Here is an 18292-nt window from a genome sequence, read left to right as displayed (position 1 = left end):
ATTAAAGATAAGCAGAAGGTATACATATAACCGGTAGCCTGCAAAAGTATTCACCCCTACCAATAATGCCACATTTAGATGAATTACATAGAAACAATTTTTCCAAATGAACTTTTTTATTCATAACCGAGTCAGTCAGTGGTTAGAAAAGAGCTTTATATGTTTGATGTATATTCTGATCATGAATGTCACCAGAAGTCTGGCACAGCTTGATGGAACTGGATAGAAAGGATGCTTGCTTGCTTGCTTGATTCAGTCTCTGCCCATCTCAGTAGGATAGGGTGAAGCAAATTTTAAGAAAACACACATGTGCAGTCCAAGCTCTGCCACTCTCCTGAGCAAGATGCCATGGAGGATCACTCGATATTTTTAGTACTGGTAATAAAGATAGGTAACTTTATTGGCCGCGGGTCACATCCCCTTATATTGCCACATGTATGATGTATGTGGAAATGGCGACTCCCTCCTGCTATTGTCGCATCGGCCTGCAATTTCTGGGCGCACAGATTGTTCATATATTCTCATGAACCGAGTGATTGCATTTATGTCGATTCAGTATGTGGTTATTACATGTGTCATGATTGTGCTTATTACTTCTTTTTAATGAAATAATTATTAATTATCATTTCAATTAATTGAAGTTGAACTTTCTATATCCACTTTTGGGTGGATATACAGCTGGGTCATTCTAAAACAATGGGATTCTGGAATCGGAATCATATTAGTATCGGAGTCAACCGAGGCCAATTAAGAAAATATGAGAATTTTTTTTTGTATACATAGTCGAGGCCCATGAAAGAGCCAGTGTCAGCACACTGTACCAGGACACAAGAGGACAAAAGGAACAGGAGAGAGAGAGAGAGAGAGAAAACACTAGCGGGGAGTAATGGGCGGCAGGAGAGGACAGATGCAGTGGACAACATAGACACAGAAGGGAACTCCCAAGAAATGGTGAAAAGAAAGTGAAATGGCAGGCTAACTAAATAGTTATTTTGGTTCAACATTTACACAAGAACAGTCAGGAGAATTGCCAATAGCTGAGAGTATCTATCTAGCGTGTGAGGAAGGGCTTTTACAGGAGTTCCTGGTGGGAATGGAGGAAGTTGAAAAGCAGCTCAGAAAACCAAGGGATGATAAAGCTCCAGGGCAAGATAATATGCACTCGAGAGTATTGAGGGAGGTGGCTGAGCAGGTAAATGAGATGCGAACAGATAGTTTCAAGAGCTCACTTGCGTCAGGATAGGTACCGGAGGATTGGAGGGGAGCAAATGTAATACTATTATTTGAGAAAGGATCGAGAGTAGAATTGGGAAAGTATAGACCTGCTAGTTTGACTTCAGTTGTGGGGAAGATGTTGGAGACATTAATTAGGGACCAGATGAGGAACCAATTAAATATATACAAACTAATTAAAGGTAGTTAGCATGGGTTTTATAAAGGGATGCCTTGTTTAACAAATTTATTGGAGTTCTGTGAAGCAGTTTCTGGTTGGATGGATGAGGAAAGTGCAGTGGACATAGTATATCTAGAATTTCAGAAGGCATTTGATGAAGTACTACATAGGAAGTTGTTCGTGTGGGCTTGTGAAGTGGCTGGTAGAGTTGCTAACTGGATTAGTGATGGGAAGAAAAAAGTGGCAGTGAATGGGAATATGTCTGCTTGGAGAATCTAAGTAGTGGGGTACCTCGGAGTACTAGCGTAGATGCCCCCCACCCCCCGCCAACTAGCATCAATTCATCGTTAACATCAATGATTTGGACAATGGGGTGAATCGTCAGTTTTCCAAATTTGCAGATGATGCTAAGCCTGAAGGTAAGGTAAATAGTAGAGAACATGGTGATCAGAGTCAAAAAAGTTTAGATTCAAAAGTAATAAACAAGCCGGTAGGCGGACATGGGTAGTCGCCTTCCCAATATAACCTGACGCGATGGGCGTGTTCGATGGGGACTGACCTGAGGATTAAGCACAAGAAAATTCATGATTCTAGCTTCAAGGGTTAATGCTGCAGATTGTTTTTTTCGTTAAAATACCCCCACATTTAGAGGTTTTTCGGCCGTTGCTAGGCAACGGAGGGGTCCATAGCAACGGATCTTTCTCACACATACCATGAACATACCATACCAGTTTCATGTATATCTGACTCATAGTCTCTGAGATATAAGCCTGGTGTTGGCACAGTGGTTAGGGCAGCGGCTTGGGATCCAAAAGGTCCTGAGTTCAAGCCCCGTTGGGCCACTGAATTAATACACCAAGGGGTTGACTCAGCCTGTCATCCTTCCGAGGTCGGCGAAAATGAGTACCAGTATACTGGGCCGGTGTATACCCCGGTTAAAATAGGTGTACCATATCCCTGTGTCGTAAGAGGCGACCAGGGTTGCGTCAGGAAGGGCATCCGGCGTAAAACATGTGCCAAATCTCTATGCGGATCAGACGGATGATCCGCTGTGGCGACCCCTAACGGGAGCAGCCGAAAGAAGAAGAAGAAGAAGTCTCTGAGATATAACGAACTTCGTTTTTTTATTGTTTTCGACCAGGGTTCATTGAGTCTATCTTCTCCGACAGTTTTCATAGGATCCGGCTGGAAATTTTGACAATATGGCTGAATGTACTGCCGACAGTCGCTCGTGGCCCGATTTTTGATTTTCAAAAAAAATAAATTTTTCATGATTTTTCAAAAATTTCAAAGTCCCGTTGCTAGGCAACGGTGGTGTCCATAGCAACGGTTCTCATTTGCACACAACTAGGTCATGGTATGAACCAACCAACCAAGTTTCATTGAAATCGCCATTGTATTAACTGAAATCACCATTTTAAATACTGATAATAAGGGTAGAACAAATATCAATTTTTTTTTTCCCGACTAGATTGACGACCCAACAAACATATCGACGGAAAAACTGATAATAAGGGTCGAACAAATTAAAAAAAATAATTTAAAAAATAATTTCGACTGGATCGACTACCCAACAGACAGACAGACAGACAAACATATCGACGGAAAAACTGCTAATAAGGGTAGAACAAATTTCAAAAAAAATTAAAAATAATTTTTTTTTTCGACTGGATCGACTACCCAATAAACTATGTTTGAGGTTTTAACCTGTGATTATCTCCAAAATGTTTCTTTCAACTTATACATTGTAAGAATGAATGCACACAGGAGTGGCACACTCAATCCATATCATCCAGAGTCAGTGGCTTCATGGTTAGAGTGTCTGCTGTGAGTCCGGGAGGTCACCGGTTTGAACTCCGGCCCAATTGTACCAAATATTTTAAAAAGTGCTGTTTCCTTGCTTGACACACTGCATTTTAGAAAAGATCGAGCCTGGACAAACATCCATATGTTGGCAACCAAAGGTGCAGGCTTTGATGGGCCAAATGGCCTCCTACTGCATTGACAGTTTCTTGTAAGGGAACATACAGGGTGTCCCAAAAAAATACAACTTTTCATCTGCAAAGAGGATGGTCATAACATATATTTTAAAAAAATATATGGCTGGATAGAAAGCTGAAACGTTGAAGTTTATTGTACCAATGTCAAAATTGCCATCAAAATTTAAATTTTGGTATAGAATCGTCGTTTTCTTTTAGACCACATGTTCGACGTAGGCTCCACGTTGTCCGATCACTGCCTGCAAACGCGTTGTCATGTTCTCCATCACTTTGGGAAACGTTTCCTGAGGAATGTTCTGGATTTCTCGGTGGATGTTTTCCTTCAGCTGATCAAGAGTTTGAGGCCTAGGGTTTCCATAGATCCTGTCCTTGAGATACCCCCACAAGAAAAAGTCTGGAGGAGTAAGGTCAGGGGAATACGGTGGCCACTCAACGTCTTCGTAGAGGGAGATAAAGTGGCCCTCAAAATGTTGGTTGAGAAAACGCCTTGTTTGGAAAGGCATGAATGTCTTGGCGAAGGATCCTCTGAACGGTGCTCTTATGAGTGTTTGTTTTGGCAGAAAGTCGTCGAATCGATTTTTTTGGACTCTGAACGACCGCCTCTCACTATTTCCACATTTTCTTCACTACGACCTGTCCTTTTCTGACCACTGTGACCCTTGTGAAGGTCACAGATGGTTCCCACATTGTTAAACTTTGCGACGGTGCACTTTATTGTCCGAAAGTTTGGTACATGGCGCAAATTGATACCGAAATGTCTCGAGTAAAGACGTTGCACCTGTATGACACTTTTCGTCTGGTGCCAAAGTTCAACAATTTTCGTCCGTTGTTGTACGGTCAGTCTTGGCATTTTTCTGGCACTTGCTTGGTATCAAAATAAACTTCAGGGTCTCTGCAACAAGAAATGAAGCATTAGTGACAAAATTACTGCTTTTTTAGGATCAAACGAAGCATTTTTAAAGTTGTATATTTTTTGGGACACCCTATATATTATTCAAGCTGTATTGTACATTTAATTACACGAGTACACCCACACTCCCTACTGGAGTGACGGGATGGGTCATGTTATTATCCTCGTTGGGGTATAGAGATTACAGTCGATCTAGGCTCTGGTCCGTTCATCGTTATAGTCTGTGGTGAACACGGAAAGCATGGAATGCTTTAAGGATGTTGGGATTCCTCCAAATTTCTTTCAGTTTTGTGTTAAAAAGCAGTAGTGACTGTTTAAAAAGGTAATTATATACTATACCAGCGGGATGTGCTTCTACATTGTGTAAGCATACGAACCGTGTTTCCCCATTGTCTCGGGTTGCTCAGCTGCATTTGATTTTTCAATTACTTATTTTCATTGATTTATTTTCATTTATTTATATTTTCATTTACGGATGCTCTCCGAAGGTTCTGTGATTTTTTTTCCTGGTGCATCGGCTTCATTTTCCGTCGGGACACAAAATTACCGTGCTTCCCCATTGTCTTGGGTTACTCACCTGCATTTTTTTGTTTTCATTTTTTTTCTTCATTTATTTATATTTTCATTTAAATGCATGTTGTGCGACGATTCTGTGATTATTATTTTTTCTGGTGAATCGGCTTTAATGTCTATCGGCATGCAAAAGTTCAGCTTTCTACAGCCAGAAGGCACCTGTTGGGTCGCCGAAATAGGTGACCCTTATTGTCAGTAATTCTGTCTGTTTGTTTGTTTGTCATCAGCATAATTGGTTGTAAACGTTGGCGGATTTTGACCAAACTCGGGTGGTAGGTACATCTTATGACCTAGTGCTTTGGAAATTATTATGGTTGATAGGGACGCTTTGGTTCCCTAGCAACAACTGAAAAACCTTCAAAATCGGTACCGTTCACGCTAAATCAATTCCGAAAGCCATTATCGCACGTAGGGTTATGAAATTTGGCACGAATGATCTACAGGTGATGCTCTATCAAATATATTCCAGTTTTTGTGATATATGGAATACTTTACCCACAGCGCCCCCTACAATTAAGGTATGCACGAAAATTGGTGAAAACTGAAGGCCCCCTAGCGACCAGGTGAGTGCGTCGATACGAATGCAACTTTGCAGGTTCATGGTACTCCATGAGTACTACAACTTTGCCTCAGGACATATTGACCGATTTCGCTTAGGTCAGGGGTCAAAGGTCAATAAGTGCAAAAATCGTCAATATGCGAGAGCTGGAGGTGCCTTCCCGCCAAATGCTACTCCTCCTAGGGTTATGGTCGGATGGTCATGAAAATTCACACTAATCGTCTGGAATACATTATGCACAAACGATTGAGCCGGATTTTCGATTTAGATCTTTATTCACCCACAGCACCCCCTCAAACTTTGGGGATTTCCGATTTCAAACCGCATTTTCGGTACTTTTCATTCAAATGGATACCGAGTAGTTATCAGTAGATGGAACTGGATGAGATTTGATATGCATAATCTTAAGGTGATTCCCTATCCGCTTTATGACATCCGTTTTGCTCTCTATCTTATAGTTTCCATGCTCGGCGACCCACCGTCGCCTACCGGCTTGTCTTTAATATCAGTTAGTCATTGAGTGGTTAGATAGAGCTTTATATATTAGATGGGTTTGTGGTTTAAAATATTGTTTACTTCTGGTAGGCTTGCCCAATGAAACCACTACAATAAGCTCTTTCTACACATTAACATGGCTACAGCGCTTACTTCCACGAAGTAACGACAACCCAATGAGCTTACTTCCGATCATCAGCAAGGACATGGAATCCATCGTTGTAGTTGACATAAAATCATTCCTTTTCTCCAACAGCCTCATCTCAGATCATCAGTTCAGATTCAGACCAGGTCAATCTACCTTGGACATGCTGCTTGTACTTTCCCAACAATGAAGGCCCTCTATCAGACATGAGATCAGGGTTATCTCTTAAGACATATCTTGAGCTTTTGATCCAGTCTGGCATCCTGCCTTGCTCTCCAAACTGTCTGCCGATGGAAACGGAGGCCAACTCCACTCTTGGATTACTGACTTCCTCTACTCACGTAGACAACGTGTGGCTTTCAGCGGAACGCTTTCTTCTCCCCGGTCAAGGATGGAATACCACAAGGCAGTGTTCTGGGCCCCATATTATTCCTAATCTTCATCAATGATCTCCCCGACTCTGGAAAATTCTCCTCTTGATCCCTTTGCTGATGACTGCACTCTCTGCCGTGACATCTCTCATCCTTCTGACAGACAGGTAGCGGCCTCTTCCCGCTACTCCTCAGGACTTGACAAAATCACAAACTGGTCAAACACTTGGAACGTGTCTTTCAATCCTCAGAAATCCCTCACACTCGATCTCTCTCCAAAAGGGCTGTACTGTTAAATCCTCCCATCTATTTTCTCAACAACCCTTTCGAAGAGGTTCAGCAAAGAGGGCGAAGTCATTCACTCAAACTCTTGGGTCTCAATCTCAGCCACGATCTCTCGTGGACAAGCCGCATTTCAAATGTTGGCCTCAAAAGCCAGACGCCGACTGGGCATCCTCCATCCTACAAAGTCTTTCCTTGGTACACCGAAGCTCCTATCCACCTACAAGGCTTTCATCCACGGCTTGATGGAGTACTGCTCTCTCCTCTGGGCTGGCTCCCCTGCCTTACATCAAGCTCAGCTTGATGCCATGGAAACAAAGGCCTTCAATATCAATGGAATCACTCGTGATAAAGCTGAGTCCATGGGCCTATCACTTCGCCATCGCCAACAGGTCCATGATCTCCGTGTCTTCTTGCACCCTCTCCATGCTTTGTCCCCCCCAGGTATCTGCAAGACGGTGTGGTCCACCCGCAAACCCCTCATCGAGAAATTACCTCAAGTGAGAAACCGCTGCTCACCTCCATTCAATCATTCCTACTTTTTCCACCCCTGTGGAACCAACTTCCACATTCACTTCAATCTCGTCCTTCCCTCCAGGTGTCCAGGACGCCAGATGTCCCAAACCATCATCTTTTTCCACACCCATTGAAGCACCCACACAACCTCACAAGGTTTTACTGATGTATCCATATTGTCCCCCCTTTTGCGTTCTCCCTCACCTCCTCATCTTGACCTTCATCCCTTGTTTGTCCATCTCCATTTGCTGTCTCCCTCCGCCCTGCCGTTGATGATGTCGTGTTCTGATTTGTTCCGTCATCGTTCTTCCATGAGCCTTGACCGTGTAGAAAAAAAAAACAACAAAAAAAACAAGGTGACCAGGTCAAGCTGATTCGATTTTTTCTTTCAGCTCAAGATGCAGGTCCAACATGTCTTGGGGATGCCAAACCGACGCTGCTCAGCCTGTGCGACAACACCTGAGAAACCATTTTCTGTCGACACACAAGCAATCCACGTCCAACTCCAATACATCCAGGTCCCCATATTAAAAATCCTATATTTGATAGGGTTTTATTTGAGTTCTCTAAAGTGTGTGTGGCCGGTTAGCTCAGTTGGTTAGAGCGTGGTGCTAATAACGCCAAGGTCGCGGGTTCGATCCCCGTACGGGCCACTTCCTTTTTATTTATTTATTTTTAATAAATTTTAAATCCATCAATCACTTTGTATAAAATATTTCGTCATATATTCCTGAGGTGTGTTCCGTTACCTCCCAGCTTGCTGTCACGGAACACACCTGTGGTCACTGTGTTGATTTAAACTTTAAAAACCAACCTGTTCTTGTCATATAATTCGGGAAAAAAATACTTTCTCGAATTTCTGCCTCTAAAAAGGACGACGACCGGCTTAAGGAAACACAACGGAGGGCAAGCGGACTGTGTCGCAGGACTCCGTCTCGTGTCGTGTGTGAACGGGTGATGATGTCTGGGTGGGTGCAGCACGGGCAAGATGGGCCCAATGACCTCCTCCCCCATCCTGGGACGTGTTCCTTTCCCTAGACCTTGTGGAGCGCTCGCTAAGTGGCTTAAGTACTCCAACGGAACGGCTGGCTCGGCAAGCGATACCAAGCTTCATGGCAACGGAGCACTTTCCCTGGTGAGACTGTCACGTGACCGGATGTAGAAGTTTTTTTTTTAAAACAACACATCTTTGTTTCTTATCATTCGAAGTTATCAAACATCATTTTCACATTTGTCTTTGTAATTTGGAGTGAGGTTCAGAAAAAAACGATCCGATCCGATCCGATTCTTTAACTGTTTTACAGGATGACACGATAAAACACTTCCGGTTCGAGGGCGTTTTTAAATCGGCGCCATTTTTGTTTTTCCAGTTGTGTGTACTGTGTACATTATCCAGTACTGTATCCAGTTTTGGTGCGGCCGGTTCTACAAAGGTAAAAGAACGATTGCATCAGGTTCCAATTTTCGAGTCATTCGAGTTTATTCCCTCATTTTAAACTGTCGTTACGTTTTATTTTTCCTTTTTGAAGTGAAATTTAGCGTTTTTTTTGTCCTTTTTGCTCTTGCGCATAAGATCGAAGAGCTCGGTGTTGGAGGGTTAAAGTCATCGAAGTTTCGGTTGGGTAATTGTTTCGTGAGCAGCACAAGAAATACGACACATGTCGACATGCAAGGGGTAGCATCATTAGTGGGGGGGGTGTCGCCTGCGTCGCTGATGCAGTGCCCCTCTACGTTCGTGCCGGAATTTGTAATTTGTTCAGGGTGCCGGCGATAGCTCGCCGACTCATCGTGAGGGATACCGGGCGATCTTTAACATCCACCAACTAAATTCGGCAGACTCTCCCAATTTAACGTCGTTCCGAGGGACGACGCACTTTGATGAATCAACACCGGGATGACAGTTTATAGCTGGTGCGGGATTCGAACCCAGGCTAGACATCTTGGAGGGGAGTGTGCGGACCTTTGGGGTCTCGGCCAGTGGTCTCCAACCTTTTGTGTCCGTCCGTATTTTCGTTTACGCCCTAACTCAAGAAGCAAATTGTAGAATTTCATCAAACTTGGTAAAAAGGTAAAGACAGGGCAATTAAGTGATTAGATTTTGGACCAGATGTGATAAAGGTCAAGGGTCAAACTGAAATTTTACTGTTTACACCCTAACTCAAGGAATATTGGACAGAATTTCATCAAACTTGGTAAAAAGGTAAAGTAAGACAGGGAAATTATGTGATTAGATTGTGGGCCACATGTGATAAAGGTCAAGGGTCAAAGTCTGAAATTTTACTGTTTATGCCCGAACTCACAAGAAATATTGGACAGGATTTCATCAAACTTGGTAAAAAGGTAAAGTAAGGCAGGGCAATTATGTGATTACATTGTGGGCCAGATGTGATAAAGGTCAAACTCTGAAATTTTACTGTTTACACCCTAACTCAAGGAATATTGGACAGAATTTCATCAAACTTGGTAAAAAGGTAAAGTAAGGCAGGGAAATTATGTGATTACATTGTGGGCCAGATGTGATAAAGGTCAAACTCTGAAATTTTACTGTTTACGCCCAAACTCAAGGAATATTGGACAGAATTTCATCAAACTTGGGAAAAAGGTAAAGACAGGGCAATTAACTGATTAGATTTTGGGCCAGATGTGATAAAGGTCAAGGTCAAACTGAAATTTTACTGTTTACACCCTAACTCAAGGAATATTGGACAGAATTTCATCAAACTTGGGAAAAAGGTAAAGACAGGGCAATTAACTGATTAGATTTTGGGCCAGATGTGATAAAGGTCAAGGTCAAACTGAAATTTTACTGTTTACACCCTAACTCAAGGAATATTGGACAGAATTTCATCAAACTTGGGAAAAAGGTAAAGACAGGGCAATTAACTGATTAGATTTTGGGCCAGATGTGATAAAGGTCAAGGGTCAAAGTCTGAAATTTTACTGTTTATGCCCTCACTCACAAGAAATATTGGACAGGATTTCATCAAACTTGGTAAAAAGGTAAAGTAAGACAGGGCAATTAACTGATTAGATTTTGGGCCAGATGTGATAAAGGTCAAGGTCAAACTGAAATTTTGCTGTTTACACCCTAACTCAAGGAATATTGGACAGAATTTCATCAAACTTGGTAAAAAGGTAAAGTAAGGCAGGGCGATTATGTGATTACATTGTGGGCCAGATGTGATAAAGGTCAAACTCTGAAATTTTACTGTTTCTGCCCTAACTCAAGGAATATTGGACAGAATTTCATCAAACTTGGGAAAAAGGTAAAGACAGGGCAATTAACTGATTAGATTTTGGGCCAGATGTGATAAAGGTCAAGGTCAAACTGAAATTTTACTGTTTACACCCTAACTCAAGGAATATTGGACAGAATTTCATCAAACTTGGTAAAAAGGTAAAGTAAGACAGGGAAATTATGTGATTAGATTGTGGGCCACATGTGATAAAGGTCAAGGTCAAACTCTGAAATTTTACTGTTTACGCCCTAACTCAAGGAATATTGGACAGAATTTCATCAAACTTGGTAAAAAGGTAAAGTAAGGCAGGGCAATTATGTGATTACATTGTGGGCCACATGTGATAAAGGTCAAACTCTGAAATTTTACTGTTTACGCCCTAACTCAAGGAATATTGGACAGAATTTCATCAAACTTGGTAAAAAGGTAAAGTAAGGCAGGGCAATTATGTGATTAGATTGTGGGCCACATGTGATAAAGGTCAAACTCTGAAATTTTACTGTTTACGCCCTAACTCGAGGAATATTGGACAGAATTTCATCAAACTTGGGAAAAAGGTAAAGTAAGGCAGGGCAATTATGTGATTACATTGTGGGCCAGATGTGATAAAGGTCAAACTCTGAAATTTTACTGTTTACGCCCAAACTCAAGGAATATTGGACAGAATTTCATCAAACTTGGGAAAAAGGTAAAGACAGGGCAATTAACTGATTAGATTTTGGGCCAGATGTGATAAAGGTCAAGGTCAAACTGAAATTTTACTGTTTACACCCTAACTCAAGGAATATTGGACAGAATTTCATCAAACTTGGTAAAAGGGTAAAGTAAGACAGGGAAATTATGTGATTAGATTGTGGGCCACATGTGATAAAGGTCAAGGGTCAAAGTCTGAAATTTTACTGTTTATGCCCTCACTCACAAGAAATATTGGACAGGATTTCATCAAACTTGGTAAAAAGGTAAAGTAAGACAGGGCAATTAACTGATTAGATTTTGGGCCAGATGTGATAAAGGTCAAGGTCAAACTCTGAAATTTTACTGTTTACGCCCTAACTCAAGGAATATTGGACAGAATTTCATCAAACTTGGTAAAAAGGTAAAGTAAGACAGGGCAATTATGTGATTAGATTGTGGGCCACATGTGATAAAGGTCAAACTCTGAAATTTTACTGTTTACGCCCTAACTCAAGGAATATTGGACAGAATTTCATCAAACTTGGTAAAAAGGTAAAGTAAGGCAGGGAAATTATGTGATTAGATTGTGGGCCACATGTGATAAAGGTCAAACTCTGAAATTTTACTGTTTACGCCCTAACTCAAGGAATATTGGACAGAATTTCATCAAACTTGGGAAAAAGGTAAAGTAAGACAGGGCAATTATGTGATTAGATTGTGGGCCACATGTGATAAAGGTCAAACTCTGAAATTTTACTGTTTACGCCCTAACTCAAGGAATATTGGACAGAATTTCATCAAACTTGGTAAAAAGGTAAAGTAAGGCAGGGCAATTATGTGATTAGATTTTGGGCCAGATGTGATAAAGGTCAAGCTCTGAAATTTTACTGTTTACGCCCTAACTCGAGAAATATTGGACAGGATTTCATCAAACTTAGTACAAAGGTAAAGTTAGACAGGGCAATTAACTGATTAGATTTTGGGCCAGATATGATAAAGGTCAAGGGTCAAATATGTCAATACTCAAGTGTTTGTGCGGGAGAGCGGAGGCATACCTGTCGACTGCATGCAGTCGAATTAATCTCGTTTTTTTTTTTTAAACACAAGATCACTTTTAGAATGGCAATGCAGCACAAGATCTCCCCTTTAAAATTCTACTTCACTAAAACCCCCAAAAATGTACTCTATGCATAACACTCACCTATTCATGTGACACCTGTGCTTGCACACTACCTCTGAGTGCTTTGAAGTCTGGGTCGTAGTTTGAGATGGCCAGTCTCGTACAGCCCATCAGATGGGCATCTGAGATGAGTGTGATACCTGGATTTGATGATTTTCATCTGGGAAGAAGCCATCTCGCACAGGTATGTGGCACCAAAGTTTGCCTTCACCTTGAATGCACAGGATGTCAGAAGAGGGTACTTCTCTCTGTTTATAAGTCTTTGTCCTTTGACCAAGCTTTCAGCTCTGTCATTTTGCATTGTGATTATTTCCATGTTGAATCCACTTCTTTGTTCAAACACCTGATGAGAGTTTGCTCTCAGTTCTCCAATGTCCACTTGAAGAAAATGATTTGTTCCTTCTTGTCTATCTCCTGATATCGTCTTGAATTCCTTTTCCAGTCTGTTCAGATGGTCACAGAATTGTTATTATTATTTATTTTTTTTGGTTGGACCTCTTTTTGTTTGGCGTTTTGTAGGATTTTCTCCAGATTTGAGAAGTGCTCTGTCACGTTCTTCAACTGGGAGGACCACAGGTTTCAGTTTCAACTTGAACGCATTCACTGCACCGATCATGTGATGAGTCTCTATCCCTCCCCTGCCGTTCACGATTCAGATTGTTCAAATTTTCTGTTACGTCTGCAAGAAACCCCAAGTCTAGCAACCACGCATGATCTGACAGCTCGTTGTACATCTCATTTATTGATCTAAGAAAGGTGACAATTTCAGGGATCAGATCTAAAAATTTCTGGAGGACTTTTCCTCGACTTAACCACCTCGCATCTTCATGGAGGATTAGCTCACCATGGGTGGCATCAAGCTCATTGAGTAGCCATTTTAACGAGCGATGTTGCAGAGCTCTGGCACGAATCGAGTTGACGATCATGACGACAACTGTCCTTACATGAGGAAAGTCAATAACTTTGCTCGCTAGCGCTTGTTGGTAGATAGCACAGTGGTCAATTGACAAAGGAGGGTAATTCAGGATCATTTCTGCAATTTGCAATAAATAAATAAATTGACACCCATCATTGCTGGTGCTGTGTCGGGGTGGTGCTGAGATGTCGTCCACCAGACTGGTCTCCTTGGGTTAACCTGAGGCGATCCCTTCGGGTGGGTGCTTGGAATGTCCTATCCCGACGAGAGGATGATCACCTGTCTGTTATCTGAGTTTGAGCCTTTGAACATCGGTATTGCAGCACTCTCTGAGGTTCAGAGACCGGATCATGGCAGGTGGTTACACTTACTTTTTTGGTCTGGTCACTCTAATGGTTACCATGCCCAAGGAATTGCTTGCTGTAGCTGTGTCCAATAAGCTGACTGATTATAAACAGGAGGTATGTTTTTGCTTCATGCACGTAACCTGGGTAAAAAAAAAAAAATTTAATGTTTTTTTTGCTTGTACAGAGCTGTCAGTTACCTATACACCAGCCAAATAAAAGTATGTGTCAGAAGAACATCTTGCATGTTTGGATCAAGATCGCCCATCAAGATCGCCCATAGGTTGGGTACTCTGCTCGTAAATATAAATTCACAAGATCTTGTTAATTACTGCAGTCAGCTAAGAAGGGACACCGCTCGACATTGCAATTCTTGTATTGTTTCTCCATGAGCCTTACTCATTATTATTATTATTATTATTATTATTATTATTATTATTATTTTTAAACCTGTTATTAAAGTAGACAAATCATTTTCTGTTAATAGTTGCTCGTATATGTAAAAGTAACCATTTTGGTTTGTGCTTTATTTGTATCAGAGGTGCCCATTATATTGTCATGGCTCCAAGAAGAAGAACAACAAGAAAATCTGAGCAAAAGACAGCAACTCGTCTGAAAAAGGAGGAAAATATGAAGTTCCATAACTTCCTGAAAGATTTTGATGATCAAGGTAATTTTTATTTTGTAGTAGAAATCTATTTTTCTTTTTGTTACATTAGATTGATATGGGCTGGCAGGATGGTCGAGAGGTACGTACACTTGCCTCTAAGCTGTCTCGCCTGGGTTTGAATCCTGGCTCGCCTATAAGCCCGGTGTTTCATAGGCACGATGGTTCATTTATGTGTGTGCCGTTCCTCAGATGGACGTTAAACTGAGTGTCCCATCTGCCAGCATTTGTTGGTGGACATTAAAGATCCCACAGTGTCCATTGCGAAGATTAGGTGAATTATCACAGACACCCTGGAACAAATTCCAAATGCCTGCCCTAACTACTGCTGGGAAGACCATGGCAATTGGCAAACCATCCAGAATAACCCTTGCCAATAAACTTGTGAATTTCTAGCATAAGAGGGCATGGGAATGACTGCAATAGTGCAATGTGACACAAATTGCTGAGAAATAGTGTTGACAAGATCTTGGTTTCATGTATAAGGGATAGTCTGTAATTGTGAAATTTAACACCACAGCCCTCTCCCATTATGCATCTCTTTCCTTTCCCTTCCCTTGCTTTCATCTCTTCAAACCTTTTGATTTTCATCCCATGAGCCCCACACTCCCTTTGACTAAATGATAATAAAAAAATACCAGTTTATCGTCCTCGCCCGCTTCCTTTTTTGAAGCCGCCTCCGTTTTTATACGCCCTATATATATATGTGATACCGGGTCGTCCGTCCGTCTGTCTGTTTGTCTGTGTCTGTGTCTGTCTGTCCGTCCGTCCGTACTCTAACTCCCAAAGTTTTCAACTTTCACATTTCATATTTGGTACATAGGTACAGACTGTGGAGACGGTGTGTCGCGACATAGGTATGTCATCTAAAGTGGTTGCCATGGCAACCAGGATGCTGTTTTCCATGTAGTAGCACAATTCTGTATGTACCTTCTTGTTTGGGTGTATATTGTGCTCACTTATTATTTGTTATTTTGTCAAACATTCAGAAAAAAATGGCACCCGTGTCCGAAGGAAGCTGTGCAGACTGCAGTGAAGCAGCTGCACCGCTTAAAAACTACCCCGTGGGGGACTGACGGTTACTTACCCAACAGGCGGGGTGAACTTACTGTCCTAAGGCAAACTAAACAAAACGAACAAACAAAAAAACTAAACGACATGAAAAACTAAACGACAACTATAAACGAACAAAACACGGTGGGTTAGAAAGGCTCTTCTTCATTTTTGATGTACGGACGGATGGAAGGAAGAACATACCAAATATTGAAGCGGTTTGCACCACTTAAAAAATCCATATCTTTGCGAAGGACCTTTCCACCATTCATTGAATCTATCATTTTTCCAATGTCGAAACAGTTTTTATAGCTAATACCGAGTTGGACCAGGGAGAGCTGGTGAGTCCACATCTTGCATTGCCAATCATTTTACCAAGCACAAAGTGTCGTTTTGGGGTTTTTTTTTGGTATTTCGCCATACATTTATCATATATCTGTTTAGAACTTTGGATTGTATTTTTTTAATAGGCTGAGTGTGCATGTGGCGTGTCGGGTCTGACCTATGTCATATTTGTTTGGGGGTGGAAAACTGATATGTCTGGTATATGACTCGTGTCATTTTTTGGGGGGTGGGGAGTGGTGTGGGGCTGTTAAAAAAAAAAAAAAACTGGCGTGTCGGGTTCATGGTTTGTTGTCCATTTTGAAGAAAAATAAATTAAAAGGACCTCCTCCTACCTTTAAAAAAAAAAAATCTGGACAATCAACTGGAATTTTTATTTGGCCTTATCCTCTTTTTCTATTGTAGTTCTCAATTTTAATTTCTCATTTTACCTCTACTCGCCCTTCCCCACATCTGCATGTATAATAAATAGATTGTCCCTAAGCTTACAGAGCCATTTGATGTTAGTTTGCTTGCAGAGGTGCTTGTGAACAGTTTTGCATTGATTTTGTATGAAAGTTATTTTATAAATCCATATGATTGTTTCACTGTTAGTGGTGTCCTTGTTGGCAAATCTGCAAACTCCTTTAATATTGTTATGGTCAGCGCCTGTCTGAATAACTCCGGAGGGACGGTGAGCCAACAGCCAACCTGACAGCCAACCTCGAGCCAGCTTCAGATCCAATGCTGTGTGTCTGTTTCCAGTGGAGAATCACGATTTTACAAATTAGCATTTATTAGAATTTAGAGAATTAGCATTACTAATGGAGAATCGTGCTGGCAATCACATGACAGATCTTAATTGATTGGCTGAGCGGAACCAAGTCACATGCTGCGTTCTTATCTAGAGCCCAAATTTCTTGAATAACTAATCACCAGTTGCCCTATGCCACTGTCCTAGAATTACTCGAACCTCCAGTGGAGTCTAATGTAACTCCAGTGCCAGTTGAACCATTTATTCACGTGTGCTCAGGAAGAAACAAATTCACAGAGCAACACCAAGATGAACTGTAACTTCTCTCAGAGTTCTGTTCACAAGCCGAGCTTTTTATAGCAAAATTATTTCCAGAGAAAGGGGGAAAGAGGGGGCGTGGGTCGGACAATGAACAGTACATGTTATTTTTTGCAAAACTACATGTCACTCGATGTTCCTCAGTCTGCTAATTAGCAGAACACCATATATGGTTTGTGTGCGAGCATGGGAATATCAGTAACAATGTACAAGCATGGGAATTTATCTACCACTCAATTTGTGGTTTAATTGCAAGCGAGCAGTTCGTTTCACAGGACAATGGGCTCCCTCATCTTAAGGGCTGTATATGTTACAATCATGCAGGCAAATGTGTGGGTTGCTTCCTTTGTTCAAGGATTTGATGCAAAAAAAAACAACACTTTCATTTTCCTTCACTCTGGGTTTGATTATTTACCCATGATCCTTCTTGGTGAACAACTCCATATATGGTGACAAAACAATTAGTTAATTGCAAAGCTTTGCAAGCATTTAAAAGCATAAGTATGTTGTTGGCTATCAGTTTAAGTAGCAATAAGAATACAGAGCTGTATCAATTATGTCCCCATGGACCTTATATGTATGCCCATGGGGCTCATGTTTGAAATCACACAAGCTTCAAGTCAACTAACACTCATACATGCGTATAATTAATACTGAACACAGAATACATACTCGTAAAGTGAATGTAATAATCATGTTCCGATCATCCAGGTTTTACTAATATGTTTATTGTGTGACTAAAAGCCTTTTATTTGTGAAGTTAAATCAATCCATCAGGTTCAATTGGGCCACAGCCAAACACCAAAAAAACATCAAGCTATTATTAAAAACAATATTTCCACCACACTCCCCCCCTGTTGTCCCAAAAGGGACAATTTAAATCAATTTTACCCATGATTCATCATTCCCTGTTCCTAGAGGAGAAAAGAGCTCTTTTATTCAGGTTCATTCATATTAATTGGCAGTTAGTGCTCATTGAAGAAGAATGCTGGAAGAAAACCATTCCAATAGCACCCCGGCCCGGTTGGTGAATGTGCCTCACAATAACTCTGCCACCTGCTTCACGGCCTGGTCACCAGCAGCTACAAGCTGTAACACATGTCATCAAATGCCTAAAAGTGAAGCAGGCCACAATGTAGATGGAGCAACACTCAACAGGAAACGTAATCAAGTCATTTCCTGAGCCACGGAGAAGGCAGGCCCGATAGGTACAGAGCTTTGGTTGTAGATGACTCGCCATATGGACCCTCAGGGCTCTCGCTGTGTCTCTCCCCTCAACGGTAAGACCAAGCAATATTTGCAGAGCGAGGTTCGCGAGTGTTGTCAGTGTCGCATCCACAGGCAGGCACCATTCATGGTGGATTCAGCTCTTTGCTTCGCCAGGTTTAGGCTTGTTGTCCAATCTCCTCTTTAGTGGCTTTCATTCAGCTGCTCATTTAATCTCCTCAGGAAGGGGGTCATGCTGTGATCATGGGATGAATGCCAAATTTCCCCAAATGTGGGTGCTCTCCTTCAGGTGGAAGTGCCTCCAATCTTGATGAGACAAAATCGTATATACTGCACAACTCATCTGCTTTCCAG

The 18292-nt window shown here is 41.5% G+C and overlaps 1 protein-coding gene and 1 non-coding gene across 2 annotated transcripts in view; both read left to right on the top strand.

Annotated features, from left to right (window-relative positions):
• The first annotated feature begins 7823 nt into the window (after window positions 1–7823).
• Window positions 7824–7897, top strand: TRNAI-AAU (transfer RNA isoleucine (anticodon AAU)). Its single transcript has one exon. It is a non-coding gene; the product is annotated as a tRNA-Ile (tRNA).
• A 624-nt stretch (window positions 7898–8521) lies between these two features.
• The window catches only part of CDCA8 (cell division cycle associated 8), a 48266-nt gene continuing 38495 nt past the window's right edge, over window positions 8522–18292 (top strand). Inside the window, exons 1-2 of the mRNA XM_085892632.1 lie at window positions 8522–8677; window positions 14138–14268. Coding sequence (XP_085748758.1) covers window positions 14157–14268 — 112 coding nt within the window. The 5' untranslated portion in view covers window positions 8522–8677; window positions 14138–14156. The remainder of the gene's footprint in view (window positions 8678–14137; window positions 14269–18292) is intronic.

This window comes from Eptatretus burgeri, chromosome 8 (assembly GCF_056783735.1).
Source record: "Eptatretus burgeri isolate ZD-2024b chromosome 8, Ebu_testis_v1, whole genome shotgun sequence".
In the NCBI taxonomy this organism is placed as follows: domain Eukaryota; kingdom Metazoa; phylum Chordata; class Myxini; order Myxiniformes; family Myxinidae; genus Eptatretus; species Eptatretus burgeri.
The sequence above is the reverse complement of the archived record's forward strand: the minus strand, read 5'-3'. Positions and strand labels throughout refer to the sequence as shown.